Source organism: Elephantulus edwardii, unplaced genomic scaffold (assembly GCF_000299155.1).
Source record: "Elephantulus edwardii isolate Elephantulus edwardi_28Jun2011 unplaced genomic scaffold, EleEdw1.0 scaffold00098, whole genome shotgun sequence".
NCBI lineage: Eukaryota > Metazoa > Chordata > Mammalia > Macroscelidea > Macroscelididae > Elephantulus > Elephantulus edwardii.
The window spans coordinates 5,200,117-5,212,450 of NW_006399848.1; the positions used below are offsets into that span (position 1 = coordinate 5,200,117).

General features: G+C 38.7%; 1 protein-coding gene across 3 annotated transcripts in view; it reads left to right on the top strand.

Annotated features, from left to right (window-relative positions):
• The window catches only part of CDK14 (cyclin-dependent kinase 14), a 691,509-nt gene that overhangs the window by 201,538 nt on the left and 477,637 nt on the right, over positions 1 to 12,334 (top strand). For all 3 annotated transcript variants that reach the window (XM_006891459.1, XM_006891458.1, XM_006891460.1), the window contains one exon: positions 7,401 to 7,495. In XM_006891459.1, coding sequence (XP_006891521.1) covers positions 7,401 to 7,495 — 95 coding nt within the window. The remainder of the gene's footprint in view (positions 1 to 7,400; positions 7,496 to 12,334) is intronic.

A 12,334-nucleotide genomic window follows, 5' to 3' on the forward strand; every position in this document is an offset into this window, starting at 1 on the left:
ATGCCGTCAAGTCGTAGACCACTCATAGGGACCCTATCAACGAACGGCCTGAGCACTGTTTGTACATAGAGTTTCCGGAGGCAAGCCATTTCGGAAATGGATGCCACTTCTGCTTTCAGGCTTGATTGAGTCGGGAAGCTCCAGCCAACACTGTCCACCATGGGTGCCTATTACCATGATTGGCATATCACTGTCACAGTCTTCAGCATCACAGCAACCACGAGTTACCTCTGTACAGCAACACATAGTCCAGAGCTATATATATACATACACACACACACACACACACACACACACACACACACATATAATCATATCACCTGCAAACAGAAATAATTTTTCTTCCTTTTTGCCTATTTCAATCAGTTTTATTTCTTTTCTTATTGCTCTGGATTCTGCAAAGGTGTGTTTTCTGGTTTGCGATTGAGGCTGGGGTGTGGCTGTTGTTCTAGTAGGATGTGAGCTGATTGGATTCGTCCTCATGTTTCCAAAGGCTTTTGGCCCGCTAGTCTGGGGCTATTTCCAGGCTGGGAAGATGAGCTGAATGGCCAGATTCTGCAAAGGTGTGTTTTCTGATTTGGGGTTGAGACTAGAGTGTGGCTGTTGTTGAAATTGGGTGTGAGCTGACTATTCGGATTTTGTTCAGTGTTTTTATCAGCAAAGTTTGTTGAAATTTGTCATATACCTTCTCTCTACTGACTGATATGATTTGGTTCTTTTCCTTTCTTTATTTGTGTGATGACTTGTACTTATTGAATAGAATTGGGAACCTAGAAATCTCTCTAGCTACAGACAGTGTTTGACAAAGAGATAAAATCAGTTAATTAGGAAAAAGACAGACTTGTAAACAAGTGATACCAATAAAACGTGATACGTATTTTCAGGAAATTGAGGCAAAAGCCATACCTCATGCTTTTCACAAAAATTAACTGAAGAGAAACTAGATGATTACACTGACCTGTTGTCATCAAGTCAGATCAACTCACAGCTCACTCTCCTGTGGGTTTTCAGAGGCTGTAAATTGCATGAGAAGTGTTAGCCCATCTTTCTCCCACAGAGTCACGGATGAATTTGAACTGATAGAGATGCACCACTTTTTGATTAGCAATACGACTCTTTCCCAACCATGCACCAGAACTTCCTGTCTTGGATGAAGTGCAACCAGAGTGCTTATAAGAGGCAAGAATAGTGAAATTTAATCTCATATATTTTGGGTACGTTGTCAGGAGTGCCCAGTCTTTGGGGAAAAGAACATGCTGGGATAAGTAGCGGGTTCGTGAAAAAGAGAAAATCCCTCGACAGATAGATTGACACCGTGATTGCAGTAATGGGCTTGGGCATGACAAAGATTGGCACAACGCCACAGGGAAGGGCAAGATTTTGATCTCTGGTTTTTATGGTCACTACGTTTTTGTTGTAACTGTTGTTGTTGTCATCAAATTAACCAGGATTCGTGTTGTTGTTATGTGCTACAAGTTAACCAGGACTTGTGTTGTTGTTATGTGCTATGAGTCGCATGTGACTTTACGGCACCTAACAACACCACCACAACATGAGTCTTGAATAACTTGATGACACTTAACAACAACAGCAACAACAAAAATAATATGACTTCCCAGGAGAATAAAAACAGAACCTAGAGACTGGGAAAGTATTTGAGAGTTATACATCCAAAGACTCCTCTTTAAAATTTCTAGAATACTCTAATAACAAAGAAAAGAAAACCCAGTTATTCAATGTGTAGCAAACATGAAAAGACAAAGAAGACCAAGAGATGATGAAGAAATGATCAACGTTATTTCCTAATCTTGTTATGTGACATTGTGTCAACTATAATTCATGTTGAATCCATAAACAAGTGATCTGAACCTTGCCCTATCCTGCATTACTTTCCGAAATCTCAATACTCAAGCCCTTTCTACAGTCAGTATGTCAGTCTGTCTTGCAGAGGGTCTTTGTCTTGGTCTCTTTCACACCTTGATGTTGGTTTTTTTTGTTTTTTCATTGACTGGTGCCTCCTGACAACATGCCCAATGCATAGAGACATTTCTTTGCCTCTCAAATCACCCTGTAGTACGTCCTCCAAGGCAAATTTGCTTGTTCTCTTGTCATACCATGGGTATATTCAGTACTTTTCTGCAGTACCACAATTTAATGACATTGATACTCCTTTGTTGCCTGTTGTTATGTGCTGTTGAGTTGACTATGACTCATAGTGACCCTATGCACAATAGCTCTGATCCCCGCCTTTTCCTGAGCCAGTTTCATTGTCTCTGATACTCTGGCCCTCATTGCCATAGTAACTGTGTCAATCTACCTCACCTAGGATCTTCTTCTCCTGCAATGACCCTCTACCTTGCTGAGCATGATGACTTTCTGCAAGGACTCGTATTTCGTGGCAACATGCCCCAAATATGCAAGATGAATTTAAACATCCTTACTTCCAAGGAGCAATCTGGTTTCACCCTCTCTAGGACAGACCTGTTTGTTCTCTTGGCAGTCCATAGTATGTTCAGTACTCTTCTCTAGGACCACAGCTCAAAAGCATTGATTCTTCTGTCATTCTAGGCATTGTCTAGCTCTAAGATGCATAGCAAATAGTTGAGAAGACTGTGGCCTGGATAAGATGCACCATATTTGTTTCTGAAAGCCTGCTGGAAGGTCAACTACCATTCAGTTCTGATTCTGTAGCATACCACATTAGAATCCTAGAATCTCTATGTCAGCCTTCGAGTCTGGGTCTGAACTCACTTCAGTTTTCCTTTAGTTTTTCTTCTTCGTTGTCCACCATTTTGATGCATAGTAAGCAAATGAAAACACCATTCTTTGGATTAGGTATACCTTAGTCTTTAAATTGACGTTCTTGCTCTTCAAAACTTTTGAGAGATCCTTGACAGATTTTATTTTCAATGTCACATGTCTTTTGATTTATTGACTATTCCTTAGAGGCAAGGATTCTGAAGCTCCGTCAGACATACTTTGGGCATGTTACAAAGAGGCACCAATCCTTGGAGAGGGACATTATACTTGGGAGGGTAGAGGCCCAGCATGGGAGAGGAAGACCTTCAATGAGATGGATTGACTCAGTGAGTGGAGTAATGTGCATGGGTGTGTCGGAGGCAATAAGGTTGGCCAAGAATAGAGCTGGATTTAGACATCTTGTAATAGAGTAGATATGAGTCACAAGTGACTTGATGGCACATAACAACAACAACAACAACAGAGGGTAGATTATGGATCCAAATTAGAGAGATAAAAATGAAAACAATAATGGGATAACCATCTCACACCAGCAACAATAGCAAAGTTAAAAAAAATTAGTAAATAACAAATGCTGATGGGAGTGTGGAGGGATTTAAACTCTCATTCACTGTGTTGGAAATGTATACAGATTCAACCACTGTGGCACTTTGGTGCTGCCTTAGGAAGTTTGTAATAGAAACAGATATGCCATTTGGTCCTGCATTTAATCCTTGTGTACTCAGAAACATATATTCAACTTGACAAGTAGAATCGTTATACCTGGTGTGAGTTAGAGTCTTTGCCACTATGTGGTACAAGGAACATACTCAAGAGTAGTGTTCTGATTACCCTATAAGGTTGTCTTTTGCTTAGCATTTAAAATTATTTATTTCTCATGGAGTGAACTAATTTTCCTTTCAGTTATTATTTATGTACTTTTAGTCTTTATGTACTTAATAATACTCTTTTAAATCAGTTCCTTATAGACTTAACATTTAAAATTATTTTGATGCTACCCTTTTACAAAATGGATGTCAGAAGAGACTCTGAAGATTGTGCTGGAGTGTAGAGAAGCCAAAGCACAAGGAAGAATTCAAGATACTAAAGAGCTGAACAGAAGATTCCAAAAGACAGCATGGGATGACAAAGCAAAATATTACAATGAAATGTGCAAGGAGCTAGAGTCAGAAAATCAAAAGGGCTGAACTTGTTCAGCATTTCTTAAGTTCAAGGAACTGAAGAACAAATTCAAACCTCAAGTTGCTATAATCAAGGATGCTTTAGGCAGAATATGAAATGAGCCAGAAAGTATTAAAAGAAGATGGAAGGAATATACTGAGTCATTGTATTGAAAGGAATTGGCAGATACAGAAGAATTTAATGAAATAACATTTGAGCAAGACCCTATGGTGATGAAGGAAGAAGTTCAAGCTGCTTTGAAGGAAATAGCAAAAAATAAGGCCCCAGGAATTGATGGTATACCAATTGACGTATTCCAGCTAACAGATGCAGCCCTGGACGTGCTCACCAAGTTGTGCCAAGAAATCTGGAGAACAACCACTTGGCCAACTGACTGGAAGAGATCTGTATTTGTTCCCATTCCAAAGAAGGGTGACCCAACTGAGTGTGGAAACTGGAGAACAATCTCATTGATTTCACATGCAAGCAAGATTCTACTGAAGATTATCCAAAAACGACTGGAACAGCATATCAGCAGAGAACTGCCAGAAGTCCAGGCTGGGTTTAGAAGGGGTCGTGGTACTAGGGATATTGGATATTGTTGCTGATGTTAGATGTATCTTAGCTGAAAGCAGGGAATACCAGAAGAATGTCTGTGTTTCATTGATTATGCAAAGGATTTTGACTGTGTGGATCATAACAAACTGTGGCTGACTCTGAGAAGAATGGGAATCCTAGAACATTTAATCGTGCTAATGTGAGACCTATATTTGGACCAAGAGGCAGTCGTCAGAACAGAGCAGGGTAACACTGTATGGTTCAGAATTGGGAAGGGTGTACGCCAGGGATGTGTCCTATCTCCATACCTTTAAAACCTGTATGCAGAGCAGATTATCAGAGAGGCTAGGCTCTATTAGAAGTTTGGCATCAGGATTGATGGAAGATCTATTAACAATCTGCATTATGCAGATGACACAACCCTGCTTGCTGAAACTGAGGAATACCTCATGCACTTGCTGCAGAGGGTCAAGGACTGCAGCCTTCAGTATGGACTGAGGCTCAATATCAAGAAGACAAAGATTCTCACCACTGGACCAATTGGCAGTGTCAGGATGGATGGCGAAGAGATTGAGATTGTTCACAGCTTCAGTTTGCTCGGCCCCACGGTCAACACTCTTGGCACCAGTAGCCAGGAAATCAAAAAACCTATTGTGATGGGAAAGTCTGCTGTTAGGGACCTCTCTAAAGTACTCAAGAGCAACGGTGTCTCTCTGGAGACTAAGGTGTGCCTGATACAGGCCATGGTCTTTGCAATCACTTGTTATGCATCAGAAAGTTGGACAATGACTAGGGAGGACAGAAGGAGAATTGATGCCTTTGAGCTGTGGTGTTGGAGAAGAGTATTGAATGTATCCTGGACTGCCAAGGAAACAAACAGATTCCTCCTGGAGAGGGTTAAACCAGGCTACTCCTTGTAGGCAAGGATTCTGGGGCTTGTCTGACATATTTTGGACATATTGTAAGGAGAGACAGGTCCTTGGAGAGGCACATCATGTTTGGGAGGGTGGAGGGACAGTGTAGGAGGGGAATACCCTCTATGAGGTGGATTTATTCAGTGACTGGGATAATGTGGATGAGTGTGTCAGAGGCAGTGCGATTGGTACAGGATAGAGCAGGGCTTAGGGCTGTTGTACACAATGTCGGTATGAGTCGCAAGCGACTCGATGGCACATAACAACAACAACAACAACAACAACCATTTTACAGTGATGGGAAAGTAGTAGATAATTTCCTTTTGAAGTACGCAGGGAATAGTTCTCCCCCTTGGAGAACAATGCTGCCAGTTTCCTAGTTTTCTGCTTGCAGTTGGAGTAGGAACTGCACACAGCCTGTGAGACAAGGTCTCTCCCCTTTAGCATTTTCTTGTTCACAATGCTTTGTACCTTTTCTTTTAGGAAGAATTGTGTTGCAGTTAAGTCTCAGGATGTTTTATTTATGTTGTTATTGTGTATGGTTGAGTTGGAACTGACCAATAGCTGATCGTCTGGTGGGTTTTCAGAGGCAGTTAACCACACGGGAGGAGATTGCTCATCACTATCCTGCAGAGCAGATGGTGGCCTCAAACCGTGTGCCTTTGGAATTGAAGCACAGCTTCTTGCCACTAGGGTACCAGAGTTCCGGTTTATATATGTTGTTGTTTAATGCTGTCGAGTCATAGACGACTCATAGCGACCCTATGAAGGAACAGCCTGAGCACTGTTCGTCCATAGAGTTTCTGGAAGTAAGCCATTTCAGAAGTGGATGCCGCTCCTGCTTCCACCGGTTTATATATACATATGATAATTATTTTTTCTATTAATTAGTAATGGCTGAAAGACATACATACCTTTGCTGATATGTAAGCGAGCATTGACATTAAATGTATTAGATTTATTATGGTTCAACATTACACAGTCATGATTTACAATAAGAATCAGCAAACTTTTTCTGTCTGGACTCAGATAAATATTTTTAACTTTTTGAGCCTGAAGATTATGGTTGAAAACAGTACTCTGTTATTCCAGTGTGAAACCCATAGACAGTCATAATAATTAAGTGGAATGAATGTATTCTGTGGAGATTTAAGTTTGTTTTCTGTATTTTTTTTTGTATGACATGAAATGTTCTTTTATTTTTTATGAAGTGCTCTTTTGCTTTCCCTGCTTATCAACCATTTAAACAAGCAAAAACCATTCTTAACTCATTAATTATAAGAAAACAGGTAGTGGACTGGAATTTTCCCTTTATGACCATAGTTTGCTTATCGTTAATTTAAAGCACATGATAACATGCCAAACAAAAAAGCTGATAGTATATCAAGTGAGGGAAAAAATAGCAGGTTATAAATTTGTATGTGATAGTATAATCTCATTCTGCAAAAAAGTTAGCACTAGAAAAAAAGAGATGAGACTATACCCAGTAATTTACTCTTGATGGCTAAATCATAGGTAGAGTTAACCTTCTAGATTCTGTTAATTTGTAGTTTCTGAGTTTTGCACCTGGAATATTTATTGTTTTGTTTTGTTTTTAAAATCACTGTTCTTATCTAAAAAAATAAAATTGTTTTTAAGAGTGATTGTTGTTTTTATGTGCCGTCGAGTCATTTGCCACTCATAGCGACCCTATGTACAACAGCCCTAAACTGTGCTCTATCCTGTGTCAATCTCATTGCCTCTGGCACACCCATCCCGAGTACCCCAGTCACTGAATCAATCCACCTCATAGAGGGTCTTCCCCTCCTGCACTGTCCCTCTACTCTACCCAGCATGATGTCCCTCTCCAAGGACCTGTCTCTCCTTACAAAATGTCCAAAGTGTGTCAGGCGAAGCCCCAGAATCCTTGCCTCCAAGGATAGAATCCGAATATCTCAGTAAAATTGGGTATTTATTGTTGATTATCTTGATCCGATTTGTTTTATTTACCCTCTGCTCCCATTTTAGCCAACAAGTCCCAAATTTGGAAAGGCGGACTCCTATGAAAAACTGGAAAAACTTGGGGAAGGATCGTATGCTACAGTCTACAAAGGCAAGAGCAAGTAAGTTTAGTTATTGAATCTTATGTATAAATTTGCTTTCTTAATACCCAGTAGCAGTATATTTAAGTGATTTTAAGTTAGCATAAAGAAGATATTTATGTCGTAGGGTATATTGGAGTTTTTTTTTATATTATTTTAACAATTGTGTGAGAATCAGTAATGTTAGTTTTCTCCGCTATCAGTTTTGTGTATTTTATTTATATTTCTGTCCAACAATCACTCTCTTGTGTCTCTTTGTTTTTTTTTCCCCCTCACTTAAGTTGACACCCCATAATGAAGATTCATTTCCAGGTGAATGATATAGTTAATTTCTCATGAAGCTTTAGTGTTAAGAATAAGAGTATTGATTTGAAAAATGCCTAATGTATTGGCTCTTCTTTGATGTCTTTGTAAATTGAGCTTTTACTCCATCTTTGCTAAGTCCCTCATTTCAAAGAACTGTGCACTTCTTTTTTCTTTGTTGCTAATTGATTTGGCACCATGCTGTTTATATATTTGCTGAGAGAAACAACTTTTCTCTCTGTCCTTTCTCACCATGGTATTTTACTAAAAGGCTTACTCCCCATATGTCTCTGGAAGGTAGCCGCTCTCCCCAATTGATGATGCATATATTCAGTGTTCAGTATTATATTCAGTGGCAGATAGCTTATAGAAAGCTTAGTACTGTGTCTGAAATAACCACAGGAAACACAAACCTTGCTGTAAACTACAGCAAACGGTGTAGAAAAAATACTTTGCTAAAGTAACTGCTTCCCCCTCCCCCATGTTAAAAAATACAAATGTAGAAGCAGATTCTTTGGAGAATTATTCTAAAGACGTAATAGGCAATTTTGACTGTCTGCTAATTTAGTAATCTTTCACTTTTCTGGAGTTCTCATGACTTTTATATTTTTTGAGTAAAGAAGAGAAAGGAGTATCCCCTATAAGAGAAGCTACGCAGATAAGGAAGTGCATCTTGTTCTATGTCAAAATTAGTATTAATTTTTAAGGCTTATAGATTTGCAAAAAATTATTTAATAATGATCTACTGAATTTCATCTGAATAAAAATAAACAAAAAAAAACAAACAAGCAAACTAACACAGACCCTAGGCGGTTGATTAATGACTTTGTCATGTTGCTTGATCATTATGCGATGCCAAGTTAATGGTCTAAATGGTTAAGACAAGAATTGATGATCAGATATTGTGGGTGTTGTAATTGACTATATGGAACAAAATATGAATGCTTGATTTTAAAAAGCTTAAGGAAGGGTTTACACACAGATATAAACAGTCTTGGAGGAGTACTAGGGATGAGAAAGGAGACCAAGGGGAGCAAAGATTGATAGGTAGTTTGAGTGAATGGAAAGGCAGTGTCCAGTGGTGGCTTGAAGAGACATTGTAATTAATGTACTAACCAATTAGGATTAATGATATAAATGATTGAGACATTTGTATTCTAAACTGTAATATTTTTCTCCTAAATAAAACACCCACAAAACAAACTTGCATATTTAATGTTAATAATCTATCTGTATAATGATTATGCATTAAAAATCATTTGCTTAAAATTCTGTAATTAGTTTTTTTTGTTTACTATTCATAGAAGCCAGTATGATAGATCCTATTTTTACCATCCCAAGTCAACAAACTTACTCCTTAGAGAGATTTTAAAAAGTAGGTCACGTTTGCACAGTTGAGAAGTGGCAAAGCTTGATTTCAGCTCCCTTGTGTCTACCTTAAAACCATTTTCCAGGAAAGTGTCATCTTATATACTTTGAGTGTATTGCTAGGAAAGACTTTTCCTTGAAGAGGGACATCTTGCTTGGGAAAGAGGAGGGTTGGCAAAACAGAGGAAGACCTTCAGCTAGATGGATTGACATAGTGAGTGCATCAGTGGGCTTAAGTATGTCAGATTGTGGGGACGGCCCAGCATAGGCTGGGTTCAGATTTGTTAATAGGTTCACTTTGGATCATACTTGACTTGATAGCTCCTATCAACAACATCTATTACACCAAGGAGCTCTGGTGGCCCAATAGTAGGAACTAAAACTGCTATCCCAAAAGCACATGTTTAGAATCCACTGACTGCTACATGAGAGAAGGATGGACAGTCTTTCCATGCAGTTTACTGCCTCTGTAAACCCACTGGACCTATGAGTTGGTTCAAACTGGACAGCACACAACAAACAAAATCTGTTATGTCACATTTCTTCTCCATTATAAGACCTTAAAAGACATGATCCTTATTAAATATTCTAGGTGATTCCAATATATATATTGTAACTTATTTCAATTTTAAATCAAATAGAAGGAAATGTATTTCCTTATATTTATTTATAAGGAAGTAAAACCTAGCACTTTGGGAAGTGTCTGCCCTCAGAAAATATACCCAACTCTCCTCCAAATATAAGTTAATAACGCTATTAAATGCTTACTTTAAGATTTATATCAAAGCCTTAGAGTTAGTTGCAAGATCCTCCATTTATTATGCCTGGAAAAAGAAAAAAAAACAAACATGGGCTTTAAAAGTACCTGCAGTCTTCTGAGAATGATGGTTTAGGACAGTTGATAATTTTCACTCCAGCAAGTCTGAATTTATCTTGTCAGCATTTCTTGAGCAGTTGCAAGCCTCCTGATCACATGTACTATTACATTTCCTTCACCTGGATGTGAAAGTCATTGCCCCCCTCACCTGCCTTAAGAGATGACGGGCTGCCTGTTCCTGCTTGCTTTGGGTTGCAGGGTCAGGCAGAATAGCAGTTAGGTGCCATCCAATAGGACTTGAGAACTAAGGTAGTTTGCTATTTCTTTTAAATCCCTGCATAATTGAGAGTCAGATAAATGTTGGGATCAACATTCTAGGACTCTGCAGCTCTCCCCTTTCAATATCTACATCCTTAGCACCATCTATAAACATTATCGTTAGCATCCTCTCAGAGAACAGCTATAATTATCTGCAGTAAAGCTGTCTGGCATTTGTGTTGATCATACTCATTTTCACTTTGCCAGCAATTTACATAAATATATATATATTGATTTACAGGTGCTAACTTTGAATTTTATCATAATTTGTCATTGCATTCGTGACAACATTCAGTTTTCTACCTGCTAACTTAAAATATTATAGTTCTTTTTAAGAGATTGCCCATCTTTCGCTTCTGGAGCTACTAGTGGATTTGAACCTCTAGAGCGATGTGGCCTTTGGGTTAGCGGAACTACTCTCTATGAACTATACCACCAGAGCTCCCTTTGCTGTAGCTTTTATCTGGTAAACTTTTGAAACCTGAGGAAGAATATTTTCATTGCTTCTAATCTCTCTTTGGTCTGATATTTGGTTTAGAGCAAAATTGACTGAGGTTCCTAGACTTGTTTCCGTGTAAATGAGCCTGTGTCTGCAGAATGACTAGCTTACGTGGTTTGTGCCAACCCAAATCACTCATAAATAAGCTTGCTTTGAGGAGGAAATGTGTTGTGCATTTATTGTATTTTTATATGTAATAGTTTTGCTTGATTTAGTTTCAGACTTCTTTATGTAGAGACATGTTAAAAACTGTTTTTGTATTTTAGTTTAATCCCGTAAACTCAAAAAACTTTGTTGCTAATTTTGCACTTCTCTTTGCTATTGGCCAGATAAATAATTTGTGAATTCTTCATTTCCACATTCAAGAAACTTATGGACATGAACATAAATATTCTATATAAGGTAGAATGTGGTGTTATAAAAAACCACTTAGGTAAAAATGGTGTGGGATTTCAAAAGGAAAGGGGAAAAGCAGTGTTGGAATAAAATATTATAGGAATGCTCTCTCCAGTGATGAGCAAGTTCAGGATACCTTCTATGGCTTTAAATCAGGGAGCTCTGGTGGCCTAGTAGTAAGAAGCTGCACTGCAATCCAGAAGGCATGTAGTTTGAACCACCAGCTGCTCTATGGGTGAAGGAAGGGCAGTCTCCTCCCATGAGATTAACTGCCTTTGAAAACCCCCTGGGGAAAAAAAAATTAAAAAAAAAAACAAAAAAAAAACCTCCTGGAGGATCAGCTATGCGTTGGTTCCGACTTGACAGTACACAACAAGAACAAAAACTATCCCTGTTTGGACACTTAGGGATCGTTGACATATTTCCTTTCTGCTTTGTTGTTCCATTCCCCCAGTAACCATAATGAGTTTTTTTTACCTTTTAGTTACCAGATTTTCCATTAGATTTGTTGAATCCTGACAGCCTTACAGTAAAGTAAAACTGATTCTTTAGACTTGCTATGCAAATTTCGGTTAGGCAAATGTGTTCGGTTTGAGTTTTAGAGTGAGAGTTTTCTTTAAGCAGTAACAGGATTGGTGGATTGCTTGTTTGTGGGCACTAGTTAATTTCTGGCTATTTAATTTTAATCTTCTATTTGTTATTTATTAGTTAATTTATTCTATCATTTTGTTAGGGTTGAGCATGATGGTTAAAAAAAAGAGCCATGGCATGGCTACTATATCCTCTTCAACAGACTTAGGATGCGAGGGAACCCACATTCTCATTGGTGCATTGGGACCACACTTAAGTTCCTACCGGTGCTTGACACATTCCCACCTTGAGGGTTGTACCTTGGTGGGAAGCTAGGAACTCTCACTTTCACCTTAAGGGTGTTGGACTTAATCACATAAGCCATCTCACAGGGGATCCTGTTGAGGTGAAGATGCCAAAGCATTACTCTCCTGTGGGAATCTGCTAACTCCGGGGACCTGACCACACTGATGGGTGCCAGCCGTAAACTATTATCTCAGAGGTCAATAAGAACAATGGGCAGATGTGCTCACATTATGTAACCTGAGATTTATGTGATTGAAATGCCAATCTTCCGTTAGCGTTTTAT